This window comes from Camellia sinensis, chromosome 5 (genome assembly GCF_055761805.1).
Source record: "Camellia sinensis isolate YWXY chromosome 5, ASM5576180v1, whole genome shotgun sequence".
In the NCBI taxonomy this organism is placed as follows: domain Eukaryota; kingdom Viridiplantae; phylum Streptophyta; class Magnoliopsida; order Ericales; family Theaceae; genus Camellia; species Camellia sinensis.
In genome coordinates this window covers 163,793,173-163,808,605 of record NC_138965.1, presented here as the reverse complement: position 1 = coordinate 163,808,605, position 15,433 = coordinate 163,793,173, and the positions used below count along the sequence as shown (strand labels likewise).

The 15,433-nt window shown below is 43.6% G+C and overlaps 1 protein-coding gene across 1 annotated transcript; it reads left to right on the top strand.

The window, feature by feature from the left end:
- The first annotated feature begins 5,964 nt into the window (after nt 1-5,964).
- LOC145791838 (uncharacterized) lies at nt 5,965-6,912 on the top strand. The gene has a single exon (XM_082872285.1). It carries the CDS (start codon nt 5,965-5,967, stop codon nt 6,910-6,912), a length of 948 nt encoding a protein of 315 aa, XP_082728411.1.
- Nucleotides 6,913-15,433: the final 8,521 nt, after the last annotated feature.

Below are 15,433 nucleotides of genomic sequence, written 5' to 3'. Positions count from 1 at the left end.
TCTGAATCTAATCTCACAAAGTACAATGTGAGACTGATAAACACCAAAGAGTCCAAATCTGGCAATTGGTTTTAGAAAATCGATTTTGAATCAGAAAACGCCAAACATGGACTGCTTTGCCAGATTATAGAGTCGCCACCTAAATATTTTATTTTAGAAAATTTAGGAAACCCTGACTCGTGCCAAAGGCCACGTGTCCGTCATCACCAAAGTTGTCTCAGCTCGGGAACTTGGGTATGAGAAGGGAAGGTCCTGAAATGAGCACCCCTGCTTGCCCGATCAAAGATCGGCCTCTACTAAACATGATATGTTGTTTTATAAATACATGTGTTCTTATTCCGATTATTAGTTAGTTTTACTATGTGATGCGCACAACATACAAGTAGAGACTCAATCACGAGAATTGGGACAAAATAACTCATGTTTCTTTTTTTCGAAAATGGTTTGAAAATGCCACCCTCAAGTGGGCTTTAAAACATGATTTGCCACTTCGCAAAGTGGGCTTAAAACTCACATTTGATGAATTGTCCCAAATCAAGCAATAAAGCCTTCATCCACAGGCATTCATGCAGTTAATCACTTAAAAAAATAGCCTCATGGCAAATATGGCAACACTCACACTCATGCAAGTATGTTAAAGCTTAAAACTTACAGTGTACTCCAAGCCAAAACAAAAGCTAGTTAGAAACATTATATGATGCTAACTATACAAGATGCCTAATGCAACGCATGCAATAATGTAACTAAATAGGCTCGGCTATCTAAAATGGCATATGAATGCAACACTTGATAACATGCTTTGAAACACGTATTCAAGAAAGTGTATTGAAATTGCAATGCAGTTTGAATGATGCGCCGAGCCTCGGTGCATACAATACAAATGAATGATGCAAACATACAAGCATAAGGTATGCTAATCAAAACGTGCCCTAATCTAACCTTTGAAAGTAGTTAAATAAAAGAGAGAAAGACGCGGGGTTGGAAGACATGCACACACACACGCACACTTATTACAACATTGCGCCCTCTCGAAGGAGGGTCCGGATAAATAAACTAAGCTATACTAAGCCAAGCTAATTATTACAAACCAACTAATTAACTAACTTAGCTAATTAATTATTACATGCCAAATTGAACTTAATAATTAGCTACACTAGCTAATTAAAGTAATTAAATGGCCTTGCGGGTAAGGGAGAGATACATGCTCGGTTGGCGACATCCCGAAAATCCATTGCCTTGCCGTCGGTTGTCTCTGTTTACACTCGCCTTGGTTTTCTGAACATTGTGCCAACTCCAGACTGCCTCTGCTTGGAAACAGGAAGATTTTTGCACCAAAAATAGACTTGTGGCCAGTCGGCCACCAAAAGTGCCTGCCAGCCACTTCAACTGGCCGATCGGCTAGTGCATGTGGCCGGTCGGCTACTTGCTTTCCTAAACTGTTGTTTTTGCTGCAATAGAGAATAACAGAGCCAAGACAAGGCATTTGCAAGGAAATGTATGTATTGCCACCTCCTTATCATGTCTCAAGCTCAAATGAGAGTGGCACTCGGCTCTCAAGCCACCAATCAGGCATCTTAATGCATGATGGCCTAAAAACCAAGCTCGTACAAGCTTAGTGAATGCACAAACAATACACAAATCCCTCCACCTTATCATGTATAATCAAAGGTGTTGACGACCAAGAAATGTGATGCGTTTCATCATTTTGAGTATGAAACGTCCCACATTTCTTGTGTTTGGATTAACGTCCGATCCAAACACATGCAATGCAACACAAATGCTTATCTTGCATAAGTTTTACTTGATTTAATTTTGTTTATATATTTTACATTACCAAGCCATTCCTTAACCGATTAAGTCCAAGTGATTGTCCTCTAATGAGAGGGGTCAACCAAAAGGGTGATTTAGGACATGAGAGGGATTATGCCTTTGACTAGGAGGAACCCTCAAAAGAGGGTTAAAGCCATTTGAGCACAAACCCTACTTCATGCGTAAGCACAACCTCAAGGCCAAACAACCCTCAAATCAAATTGAAAAATGAAGAAATTGGGGGAGGTTGCAGATGTTTTTAGTGTTGAAATGGCATGGCAAATAAGACTATAACATGCAAACAACTCATGTTCAACATGTTAAGAGCCAAAACATTGAAACTAGTGAAGGACACAACACTATAAGCATGCAATACAATGCTCAAATGATCAAGCCAGCTATGGACAAACCTAAAACATGCCAAATCAATGGCCTAAACATGTTGAAATTAAGGCACAAAAGAGTAAAAGATCATGCGCACATGTTGGCTCGCAAGAAAGACATAAGGCACAACTCTCAAAAGCCATTAAAGAGTGATATATGTGAGAGTGTGACAGATGTATATGCTCTGAAATTACATGCCAAATGATGATATATCATGCAAACATCATAAGCAAAGCATGCTAAGGGCCTCAAAACACAAAGCTAGTGAAGCTAACTACACTAAAGCTATACAAAGCAAATCTCAAAGGACTAAGACCACTTAAAACACGGTTTAAGCATGTCAAAGAAAGGCCAAAAACATGCTGGAGTGGAGCCAACACATGTTAGAATAAGAGGTTAAAACATCAAGCATGTTAAGTTAGTAAGCATGATTACACTACAAGTGTAAGAAGCAAGCAAGAAATGACTCAACCAGCCAAAATGAGAGCTATAACATGCTGAAATAAGGCCTAAAACATGCTTGAACTAAGCTTCAAAAAGGTAGAAATAAAAGCTCACTTATTGGGCCATCAACACATGCAAAGTAGACACAAGAAGGGGTGGCCATCCCCTCCTATTTGGGACCTCAAAATCAACTTTCTACCACTAAAATTCCTCTGGAATTCAATGGTTTAAAGGCCAAAAAAGAATTGTTTTAAAAGCTTTAAAAGATGGCACAAAGCTTGGCAAACAAGCCACAAAAGAGGGTGGACCACCCCTAACTCCAAAAAGTCCTCAAACCAACATTTTTAGCACTTAAAAATAGAGGTTTTTTTAGTTGACAACTTGGCCAAAAATGGCATGCAAATGTGGCCAAACTAAGCAACTAAGTAAAGCTTTAAAGAGGATAGAATCTTACCCTTGAAGCACAGCAGCAAAGAGCCAACTTCTAAGCCAAAACCAGCAATCAACAACCCAAATGAGACCTTCAAGCACCTCAACAACAAGGTAGTCTAATTTGGTTAAGGGGTTGTGTGCAAATATATGAAGAAAACTCACTTTCAGGCCTAAAACAAGAAGAGAAAGAGAATTCTAGAGAGAGAGGGTAAAAATTTGCTTCTCAAATTTCTGAACCCTCAAAATGAGGGAGGGACCTCCCCTTATATAGAAATACAAGCATAAAGCTTGTTTCCATCCCTCCATACACGTGTATAAAGGATGGCTTTGGTGACCAACAGCTGGCACAGCTGGCACATAAAATATCTAAAAAAGGAGAAAAATGGTCGTCGACCACTCTAGGTGGCCGACAAGAGGAAAAAGTGGCCGACAAGGCCTCTCCTCCATCCAGGCAAGGGGCACCAAGGTTTGGCCCAAAAACAAGGCCAAAATATAGAGAGTTTAGAGGCTCAAAGACAAGGCGCTCGGCCGAGACCTTCGGGCGCTCAAAACAAGCACAAACATGCACAATCATTGGGTGCACAGACGATGACGTCTGAGTCTTAAGGTCGGTCAAAAATGGGGTGTCTACACAAAGCTCGGCCAAAAAGCCATGGCTGGTCATCCACCCAGATGTCCTCTCAGATGTCCTATAAAGGCCCTGTAACAAAAAAGGAAAATCCCAAAATTGGCCTGACCGGTCTACCTCCCTGTGTGATTGTGTTGTTGTTGTTTGCTTGTTGTTTGTTGCTCTTCTGAGACTAATCCATCATATATTTAAATTAAAAAAGATAAAAGAATAAAAAACAATATTTTAATGAAATAGAATTTTAAAATAGAGGGTTTGATGGAGTGTGTATATAAAAAAGAGGTTAGATAAAATACAAAAGTGAATTTTGGGTTATAATTTGACTCAAAATTTGCTAAGGCTGATGTGGATGCTCTTAGGGAGGTCAAATAATACAAGGGGTGTGGTGCATTTTCGTATAGAGGAAGAAAGACCTACAATGACGTAAAATTGCTGAAGAATCACGAGTTGAATGAGAGAAAAATATGTTTTGAACTTTTTGACAATTGCCTCTGTGGGAGTCGAATATCGGTACATGTAAGAAAGCCGAATGAATCTGAAGAAAATCAGGATATATATTATATTCGGCTCCGTCTTGGACAATCCCAAAGCCGAATAGATTAATCGGCCATAGAACCAGTTGAACAAAAAGTCGAGTGGGAATTGGCATACGATAGAAGGGTCGAATGAGCAATCATGCGATGGATTAAGAGTGGGCCCGACCCTAGGGCCCAGAAGCAAATATAAATAAAGGAACATCAACCAAAGAGAGGTATGTGAGAACAAACCCAAGAAACTTAAGACACAAGCAAACGAGAAACATATACTAACTTGTCCGTCAGAGTGCTAATTCCGGCACCCCCGATCGTAGTGTTAATCCCTTCTTCAAGTAGCAATCAAAGGATCAGGAACGTCCTTCAGGATCCAAGAGTATTTCCAAACCACATCTCCACAATTGGCGCCGTCTATGGGAATACTCAAGTACATCTATGGCGGGTGTAACAGAAGATCCTTCGATAATCGTTGACGAAACTATGCCAAGAGACATGCTTGGATCGGAGAACATCGCCGCACGACGGGCCTTAAATTTCGATTCAGTAGCTTAGACCACACCTTCAACTTCAGTGCATAAGACAATGTAGACGATTATGGATCAAGCAAAGCAAAATGAGCAGTGGCTGGAGAACATGATGGCTGAGAACGAGCGCTTGTGCCAGGATTTGGCCTTGGAGGTGGCAAAATCTCAGCAGGCCACATGCTAAGACTGGGGTCAATCTTTGGGAAAGAAGAATGGTCGATGACATCGACTTCAGAAACGCGATAATTACAGTGATTCTGGCTCATCATCCCTGGAGCCCAGAAACAAAGGACGCGTTGAGGTATCCAGCTCATCTGAAAGAAGTCCGTATGTACAGCATAAATGAGAAAAAAACGATGATTCGAATGAGGAAGATAAACACGACCCTTTCATGTGACGAATTGCAAGGGCTGTGCTACCCAAAAAGTTTAAGGCACCGTCGTTCACCCTCTACGATGAAAAATTAGACTCCACTGATCACATTTATCATTATAAGCAAGCGATGATACTTCATGCTGATGACGAAGCCCTCATGTGTCGAATATTCCCAAGCAGTCTGGGACCACTGGCCGTGAGGTGGTACTATAAACTGGAGTCGGCATTGATTAAGAGCTTCCACCAACTCCAAAAGTCATTCAGGGCGAGATTCATCACTAATGAGGTCTAGCCGAAGCAAGCCGATTCTCTCTGGGCCATGCAAATTAAACCGGGAGAAACTCTTTGTGAATATTCGGCCCGCTATTGGGAGTGCTTTAATCTGGTAGATGATGCTTGCAATGACTCTATGGCCATCGCCACCTTCAAGATGGGATTGCATCCTGATAGTCCCCTCCGCAGTTCATTAACCAAACGGCCCCCTAAAATCGTCTGGGTGTTAATGAAAAAGGTCGAAGAATATTACGAAGTGGAAGACAGTGCCCTGCAGGTCAAAGCCAGACGTAAAGCTGTTGAGACGGCCACGTCGAAAATTGTTCACCCGATTAGCGTCGTGCCATCAAGAAGCTCCGAGTGGCGGAATCAAGCTAAACGAGACAAAATGAGTGACTCGCGCTGATCAAACAACCAATGTTCACAACGAGCTAATGAACAGTATCAAATGGATAACAGGCGCACAAGGCGCTCAGGCAAGAAATACACTGAGCTAATAGAGCCGATCAGTAAGATTCTGTCGAAAGTTCAACACCTTTCGTTCTTTAAGTGGTTGCCTAAGATGACGGGACCTCCCGATGCGAGAAGACGGGATAAACGGTGTGAGTATCATAAAGACCATGGTCACGACACCGATAGTTATTATGCGTTAAAGGATCACCTGGAAGAATTGGTGCAAGACGGCTGTCTTACACAACACGTCAGAAAGAATAATTCAACAAATACAGTAGCTCTATGGCCGGAGTCACCTCCTCTTGGTGTAATTCATATGATATACAGCTTGACGGCATCATCCGAGGTACATACAATTCAGTTGCAGTCTAGCTCCCATAGCTCAATGACGCTAGCGAAACGGCCCCATGACACTGGAAGGATTAGTTTCGATGATAGTGACTTAGTTGGAGTAACTCACCCCCACACTGATCCCCTCGTCATCGAGCTACACGTAAACAGATTCACCATTGAGCGTGTTCTCATTGACCGGGGTAGCACTTCAGAAATAATGTATTACAAAACTTTCATCAAACTTGGCCTCACCGATTTGGACCTGTCTCCGTCTGATTACCCGTTATTCGGCTTCAATGCTAACCCAGAGTATCCTTTGGGCAAAAGTACACTACCAGTACTGGCCAGCACCAGATCAGTAGATGTAGAATTTCTGGTTGTCAAGCTTTCCTCGCCGTATAATCTCATCATGGGCAGAACTTGGTTACATACAATGCAAGCTGTGCCAAGCACCTATCATCAACTATTTCGTTTTCCGACTGAGTGCGGTATCGAACAAATTCATGGCTCTCAGAAATCGGCACAAGCATGCCATCTTCTTACTGTAAAAAGACCAAGGGAGTTGGAAGTGCATTCAATTAAGGTACCGGATAGGAAGAGCCTCGAAGATGTTGGGAAGATCCCAAGTGAAAAGGCAACTGAAGCCCTGGATCGGGTCGAAATTAACGGAAGTCCTGACAAGTTCTTTATGATCAACGCTTCCTTGGATAAAGTTGAAAGATAGGAGTTGGTATCCTTCTTACTCGGCAATATTGATATGTTTGCATGGTCCCCATACGGGATGCCAAGAGTGGCCCAACACCGCTTAAACATTGATCCAAAATGTAAGCCAATTATTCAGAGAAGTCAGCGGTCAGTCGCAGAGCATACTTCGGCTGTTGTTGAAGAAGTAGATCGGTTACTTGACGCCAGGACGATTTGCGAAGTAACCTATCCTACATGGTTGTCCAATACTATGGTTGTAAAGAAGAAAAAGAATGGCTCTTGACGTGTTTGTGTGAATTTCACGGACTTAAATAAAGCTTGTCCCAAGGACTGTTTTTCCTTGCCCAGAATAGACCAACTCGTAGATGCAACGGCACATCATCAACGCATGAGCTTCTTGGATGCCTATAGGGGCTATCATCAAATTGCCACGCATCCGAAGGATCAAGAAAAAACCGTACTCCTCACTCCAAGAGGGACCTATTGCTACAAGGTCATGCCTTTTGGGCTCAAGAATGCAGGGGCAACTTATCAAAAACTAGTGACTGCCATGTTCAAGGAACAACTCAGCCGTACCATGGAAGTATACATCGACGATATGTTGGTCAAATCTAAGGAAAAGCACTCTTACCTAGCCGATTTGGCAGAGACATTTGGCATCATTCGAAAGTACAAAATGATGCATTCGGCATCGGATTCGGCAAATTCCTTGGCTACATTGTTAAAAACCATGAAATCGAAGCCAACTCGTGGCAAATAACAATAATTTTAGAGCTTGGCTCCCCTCGGTCAGTCAAAGAGGTTCAGAAGCTGATGGGAATGGCCGATGCACTCAACAGGTTTATTAGCCGTTCCACAGATCGCTGTTGACAATTCTTTCACACACTTCAACAAGGCAGAGCATTTGAATGGACCCCCGAATGCTAGGCTGCTTTGGATGGCTTGAAGTCTTATCTCCGATCAGTACCACTTTTGGCAACACCTACGGTAGAAGATCCCCTTATTTTGTATCTGGCGGTATCCAACTGGGTGGTTAGCGTTGTATTGTTAAGGGAAGAACTTGGGGAGTAGTGACCAGTTTACTATGTGAGCAAAGCAATGGCCGACATCGAAACACGTTACCTTCCATTGGAAAAGCTTATCCTTGCTCTCGTCATGGCTGCAAGAAAACTGATGCATTACTTTTAGGAGCATACCATTGGGGTACTAACGGACTATCCCCTCCGGTCAGTGCTCCGCAGTGCGGAAGTATCGGGAGCGTTTCGAAATGGGCTCTAGAACTCGGCCAGTATGATATCCAGTTTTTACCCATAACTTCCATAAAGGGGCAAGTTCTCGGCAACTTTGTAGCCGAATTCACAGGATCTCTCACCGACTTTAAGTCTGATCAAGTACAAACTAAGCCCAACTAAAGAATGTATGTTGGCGACATTTGGTAGATGTATTACAACGGGTCATCCAACCAACGTGGCAGTGGGGCTGGCGTAGTAATCATGACCCCCAAAGGGGCAATAATCAAACAGGCCATCAAACTGGGCTTCGATGTATCGAACAATGAAGCCGAATACGAAGCACTATTAACCGGCCTACGGAATGCACTTCACCTCGGTACGCGGCATCTGCTTGTTTTCTGTGACTCAAACCTAGTAATCAACTAGTTGAAAAGGGAATATGCAGCCAAAAATGACCGCATAGTAGCCTATATGAAAACGACGAATTCTTTGCTCGCGAAATTTGATCACCATAAACTAAATCAAATAACCCGGGATCAGAACACGCATATAGACGCCCTAGCTTGCTTAGCCTCTACCATCAACTCAGAAATTAAGTGGACAATCGAAGTAGGGTTCATCCCTGAGCTGAGCATTGCCTCTTCAGAATCAGTTCAGATCAACGTTATCGAACCGGGTCCAAGTTGAATGGACCCTATCGCCGCATTCCTATCTTCAGAGGAGCTCCTGATGGATAAGAAAGAAGCACACAAACTGCGAAACAAAGCCCTCCGATACTACTTGGATCCGCAGGGGAAACTTTACAAAAAATCTCTCTCTGGGCCATACTTAGAATGTGTTCACCCGGATAAAGTTGAGGAACTTTTGCCTGAAATACATTAAGGCAGTTGTGGTGCCTATTAGGGCGGATGTTCTCTGGCCCATCAAGCCGTAACACATGGGTACTATTGGCTGACTATGCGAACATATGCCAAGTGTTATGTCAAGAAATGTATGCAATGCTAGAAGTTTTCCTCCTTAACTCATCTATCTGCCGAGGAGTTAAGCTCTATCACTAGTCCTTGGCCATTCGCTCAATGGGGGCTTGATATTGTTGGACCATTACCACGAGCCCCAGGCAACAGGCGATTCCTAATTGTTGCGATGGATTATTTCACAAAATAGGTTGAAGCGGAGACACTAACACATATTCGAGATTCCGACGTTAAGCGTTTTGTATGGAAAAACATCATAACGAGATTTGGCATACCACGAGCGCTTGTTTCAGATCATGGTACCCAGTTTGATTGTGGCGTGTATCGAGAATTGTGCAACACTTATGGTATCCGACCCTACTTTCCTCGCCGGCATACCCCTAAAGCAATGGTTAAGCGGAGGCCACCAACAAGGTTATTTTGGACTGCGTCAAGAAAATGTTGGAGAAAGCTAAAGGCAGATGGGTCGAAGAGTTACCCAGCGTGCTGTGGGCTCATCACACTACTCCAAGGTCACTAGGGAAACGCCGTTTGCTCTGTGCTTCGAAACCCAGGCAATCATCTCCCTGGAGATCGGCCTTCCAAACTTGAAATCGAAGGTTTTTGACATGGGCCAAAATGACATGATGTTGGCCTTGGACTTGACTCTGATTGAAGAACGCCGAGACCGTGCCCTTGCTTCCATGGCACGGTACCACTAACAGCTTGCTAAATCGAATAATCAACGTGTTCAGCTACGCCATTATACACCAGGAGAATTGGTCCTCAAAAAAGTACTTCCTGCTACTAGGAATCCCACTGACGGAAAATTAGGTCCTAACTGGAATGGCCCCTTTCAGATTGACTCAATCGCAGGGACAGGGGCATATCGGCTCAAAGACATGGATGGAAGAAGTTTGCTGCGTCTGTGGAATTCCACACACTTGCGTAAATTTTATCATTAAGCTAACTTGTACGGCACAACAGCTTGTTTTGAATTTACGCCGTGTGCATCTTTCTTTTTTTAATACAATGTTTTTTTTTTCCTACCCAGTGAGTTATGGTTGTCAAAAAGCCTCCGAATTTGGAGCGCCCTTCGTGAAAATCACGATTGCCAACACAAAAAGCCTCCGAATTCGGAGCCCCATCCGTGAATGACACGTTTGGGCCGAATAAGCCTCCGAATTCGGAGTGCCCTTCGTGGAAATCACGATTGACCAACACAAAAAGCCTCTGAATTCGGAGCCCCATCCGTTAATGACATGTTTGGGCCAAATAAGCCTTCGAATTCGGAGCGCCCTTCGTGGAAATCACGATAGGCCAACACAAACAGCCTCCGAATTCGGAGCCCCATTCGTTAATGTCACGTTTGGGCCGAATAAGCCTCTGAATGCGGAGTGCCCTTCGTGGAAATCACGATTGGCCAAACACAAAAAGCCTCCGAACTCAGAGCCCATCCATGAACGACCCGTTTAGGCCGAAATAAGCCTCCGAATTCGGAGTGGCCTTCACGGAAATTGGGTTGGGCTAACACAAAAAGCCTTCGAATTTGGAGCCTCATGTGTGAATGACATGTTTGGGCCGAATAAACCTCCGAATTCAAAGCTTCTTTCGTGGATATTGCGATTGACAAGCGCTAACGCGATTGACGTAAAATAGTAGATGGTCATAACCTAATTTACAAGCATTGACTGAAATAACATATAAACATTCAAAACAAAATGTTTTATTAAATAGATCGTGAGTACATGCTTTACATAAAAACGGAACAATGTACATAAAAATTATTCGGCTCCATCCTCGTTATCAATCTTCTCGGCATCGAAAGCCCCGAACAAAAAAGTATAACTCTGATATAAAGGTGACACCGGATCAACACCCACGGCTTGGAGAGCCTTGATCCATCCATGCTTAAATCCGTGATTTTCGTATCGACAAACTTCCTTGGCTAGTTTTTCCTTCGTCTTCTCTATTCCAATTTTTTGGCTGTTATGGAAGCCTCTTTCATAGGACCTGGTCTTCACAACTTCTATAGAGAACATACTCACCGTTTCTCGGTTGGCAATCATGTGATCAAAAATTCATCATTTTACTCGTTTCACGACAATCGGATTCACTTGATTCGCCGATTGAGTCTCAAAGGTGTTAGCTTTCTTCAACTCACTTTCGGCCTTCTCTGCGCGGGCTTGCAAGCTCCGAATGCAAGCGTGCTTTTGCTCTATCTCTTTTTGCGCAGCACGAAGACGCATGCCGATTTCATAAGAGGTATACAAACCCTTTATTGCTCCATGGGCGCCTTACCGAAAAACTTCATAATTAGCCTGGTTGAACATGGACTGCTGAACTTTGGACAGAAAAATCTGTCGAGCGAACTTGACTGCTACATTTGGGTCACGGATAATCGAATTCGCTTCCGTCGTCGATTTTTTCCCAACGAAGACCAAAAAACTCAGCGGGCACGGTGTCCTACTGGTTTCTTCTCTTAAACGAGGGGAGTTACCTCATTACTGTTTTTCCTTCCTGGGTGACCTACTTCGACGACATGGGGAATGGCGCCTCTCACGCTCCTTTGACGTCCTACTCCCCGTGCGCGTAGGCTCACCACCTCGATTCATCTCTACGTCCAGTTCCGTCAGTGTCCTACCCTCCCCTCTGCTGTTGAAGAATAGTCTTCTTGCCATCCACAGTCGTCCACACTGTTTTTTTCCTCTCCCAATTTGTTGGATTTGAATGCAACAATGGCATCTCCGCGCACGCAGCCCCCACCCCATTTATTCATTACGGGTGCAGCACGCCCGAGACGATCTTATCAATGCTCTGCGCACCGATATTCGGCATTCCAGGTCATGCTTTAGCTAGGGCAAGGGCAGATTCATTAATCTAATCTGCTAAATTTCAAAGCCTTTCGCCGATAAGTTAATGTGCCCTAGCCAATCCATGAACCACCGATATTCGGCATTCCAATTCATTCATTAGCTGGGGCAAGGGTAAATTCGTTAATCTAATCGGCTAAATTTCAAGGCTTTGCACCACTAAATTGTGCCACAGCTAATCCATGAACCACCGATATTCGGCGGTCCAGTTCATTCATTAGCTAGGGCAAAGGCAGATTCATTAATTTATTCGGCTAAATCGCAAAGATACGTAGTTATTTTATCAGATGTTTAATTTACTCATCTATGATCTTACATCCTACTAAACTGTTAACTAGCACATGCAGCAGATAGAAAGGTAAAGGAAATTTTCATTAATAAATTGAGTACAGATAGTAGTCATTTTACACATGAAAATTACCCTATATTTAACTTCTAACTGAAGTAAATAAACAAAAATCTACTAACAAAAACCTACAAAAAACTATGCACGGAAGATGCCTAACAAAAATCAAAATATCACCCTAGTCAATCTTCAGGGTCAGACTCTAGCGGCTCAACGTCCACCTGCTCGTATGGAATCAGCTGCGCCAATGTCATATTAGCGACAATGAGGGCTTTAAGCCAGCCGTGTTTGAAGCCCCGATTCTTGAACTTGGGTATTTCCTCCACGTAGTTCTCTAAGGCGACGTCCTTCCCAGCTTGGAACGCTTTGGAAATCTCAGAGTCAGCTATTTCCTTTGCCTTCTTCGATGCTTCCAAATCGGCTTCCAGTTTGGGAATCACCTCCTTAGCTAACTTGAGCGTATCTTCGCTCGCGTTTTCCCTCTCTTCGGCGCCAACCTGAGTTAGTCGGAACTCTTGGCCTTTTCTGCCTCGAAGTCGGCCCTCGCACGTTCTTCTGCCGCTTTCGCCACCTCGGACTTAACTCTTAGAGAGGCCTCCACGGCCTTGCTCTTTTCATTTTCAACTTTGGCTTTAAGAAAGCTGATCTATTCAATAGCATCATATTAACGGCGACCAATCTCGGCTCTCCTGCCCACCGTCTGCAAAATAAGGAATTAGAGTTAAAAAATAAAAATAAAAAACATAGGCAGAAGACAACAGATAAGGCTTAAGTCATCTACCAATATGGCCGATTGAGCGGCTCATGCTATTAACAACAAATCTGGCTCCACCCGAAAAGTTGCTCTGTCAACCGACAGGAAAATTGAAGAGGCCATGCTTACGGCCACAGCCAGATCTTTCACAGTCGACGCATCAGAAGCAATCGGCACATTCTTTATCCTTGGTTGAATGATGAACGGCACAACCGAGTCTGACTCCTCTATGCGCGGCCGTTTATCAGTTAGGTTTTTCGTAGAGTCGGCTTCGCGCTTGGCGAGACACTTTTCCCCTCTCTTTCAGCCTTCTGATTGCCCTGTTGGACTATTTGCTCCGTTTTGGCCATTTCAATCTGAGCTGTTTCTTCCACAGTAACAGGCAGAGAAAACTCAGTCACGGCAACAGGGGAAGGTTCGGATCGGTTAGTCTCGATTCTCCTCCGGGCGGCCATCCTTTCGACATTTTTCCTCCTGGTCATCTGCGTGAGCGACTCCCCAGTCATGTTCTTAGGATATGCACCGGGAAGATCCCCTAAGTCGGTAAAAATATCTTCAAAGGAGACGTCCACTAGGCCTGAAGTGGATGGAGGGTTGGATGGATTAAGGTCGGCTTCCTCAAAAGCCAAACTTAGAGCCTCATCTTCTTTGGCTTCCAAGGTGGACTGATTCGGCTGCTCGGCGACTTCTTCGGCTACTTGTTTGTTCGCCTGCTCCAAATCTGAAGCTTCCAAACCAATCTGCCTGAGGTTTTTCAAGTTAGAGAAAATAAGGGCCGTAAGCTGCTGTTCGCCCCTTGGAATCGAAATGTTATCTGCAGCCGAAAACGTTGAGTAAGTCGGCTCGTATCTCAGAAGTATGTGGGCCTCCTTCCCTTGCTTTTGGAGGTTTGGATGGCCAAAGAACTGGACTGCGGTTTTGATTTCCGCAAGTACAATGTCATCGGCCGAAACCAGAACTTTCTTCAAATCGTTGCATGCATAAATAAAACGATAAGTGCATGGAAGGTAAGCCAGATAAATATATAGCAAATATACGTAAGGAACTATATGGCCACCTGGTTCGCCTTTTTCGTCTAGGCACAGGATCTAGGCGATCTTCGCCCTCGCCAAATTCCCAGTTGCCTCAGACAACGACCATGACATCGTCAACACGCTTACCAGAGCTGGCAAGCATAGTCACCAAATGATGGTCGGTGTCCTTAGCCTTGAGAAAGTAGCGCCCCTGTCAGCCAGAAGATTTGTCCAAAGCATAACAATGCCGAATATTAGGGATACCAAGATTGATCCTAAGGCGTCGGTTCAACTCTACAATTCCCATTATGATTTGGTAAAAATTTACATTAGGTTGAGAAGGGATTAGACCCCACTGGCGAAGGACGACCCTTAAAACTAGGTGAAGGAGGAAACGGACTCCGACCTCAACGATTGATAGGAGAGGAAAGATGATTGTACTCTCATCAATCCTCTCCATATCAATTGTGCTCTCTGCCACGAGTGATAGATGGACGTCATCAGGAATGGAAAAATGGCATCAAAAACCAGAAACTTGATCCGTAGAAAGAAGGGCTTTCAAATGTTTTGCTATCCTAGCCAGTTTAGGGAGTATGCTAAACTAAAAACAAACAAGGAAATGGGATTCGAAATGGAGGCGAAAAGAACTTACAAGAAGCAAAGACAATGAGAAACAGGAGGAAGTTGCAGAGGTCGTGAAATGAAGGAGGTATACTGAAAGGTAAACTAGAAGCTTTGCACATTCAAAAAACATACATTCGAAGGGACAACATAGTTTCAAATCCCATTAAATGAAGGAAGCATACGAAGGGGCAGAAAATTGTAATGATGCCTAAAAATCGTGGGCGTTCTGACACTTATGTTAGAATGAGGTTAACCGCCGTATTTTTTGACTTTTCAAGTTCGAAACCAAACATGCCGACTAACTGGTGTTAGTAGGATGTTTGAGGGGTAATTGTGGGAGCCGAATATCGGTACATGCAGGAAAGCTGAATGAATCTGAAGAAAATCAAGATATATATTATATTCGACTCCGTCCTGGACGATCCCGAAGACAAATAGATTAATCGGCCATAGAACCAGTCGAACAAAAAGTCGAGTTGGAATTGGCATATGATAGAAGGGGCAAATGAGCAATCATGCGATGGATTAAGAGTGAACCCGACCCCCAGAAGCAAATATAAATAGAGGAACATCAACCAAAGAGAGGTATGTGAGAATAGACCCAAGAAACTTAAGATACAAGCAAAAGAGAGACATATACTAACTTGTCCGTCGGAGTGCTAGTTCTGGCACCCCCGTCTAGAGTGTTAATCCCTTTTTCAGGTGGCAATCAGAAGATCAAGAACATCCTTCAGGATCCAAGAGT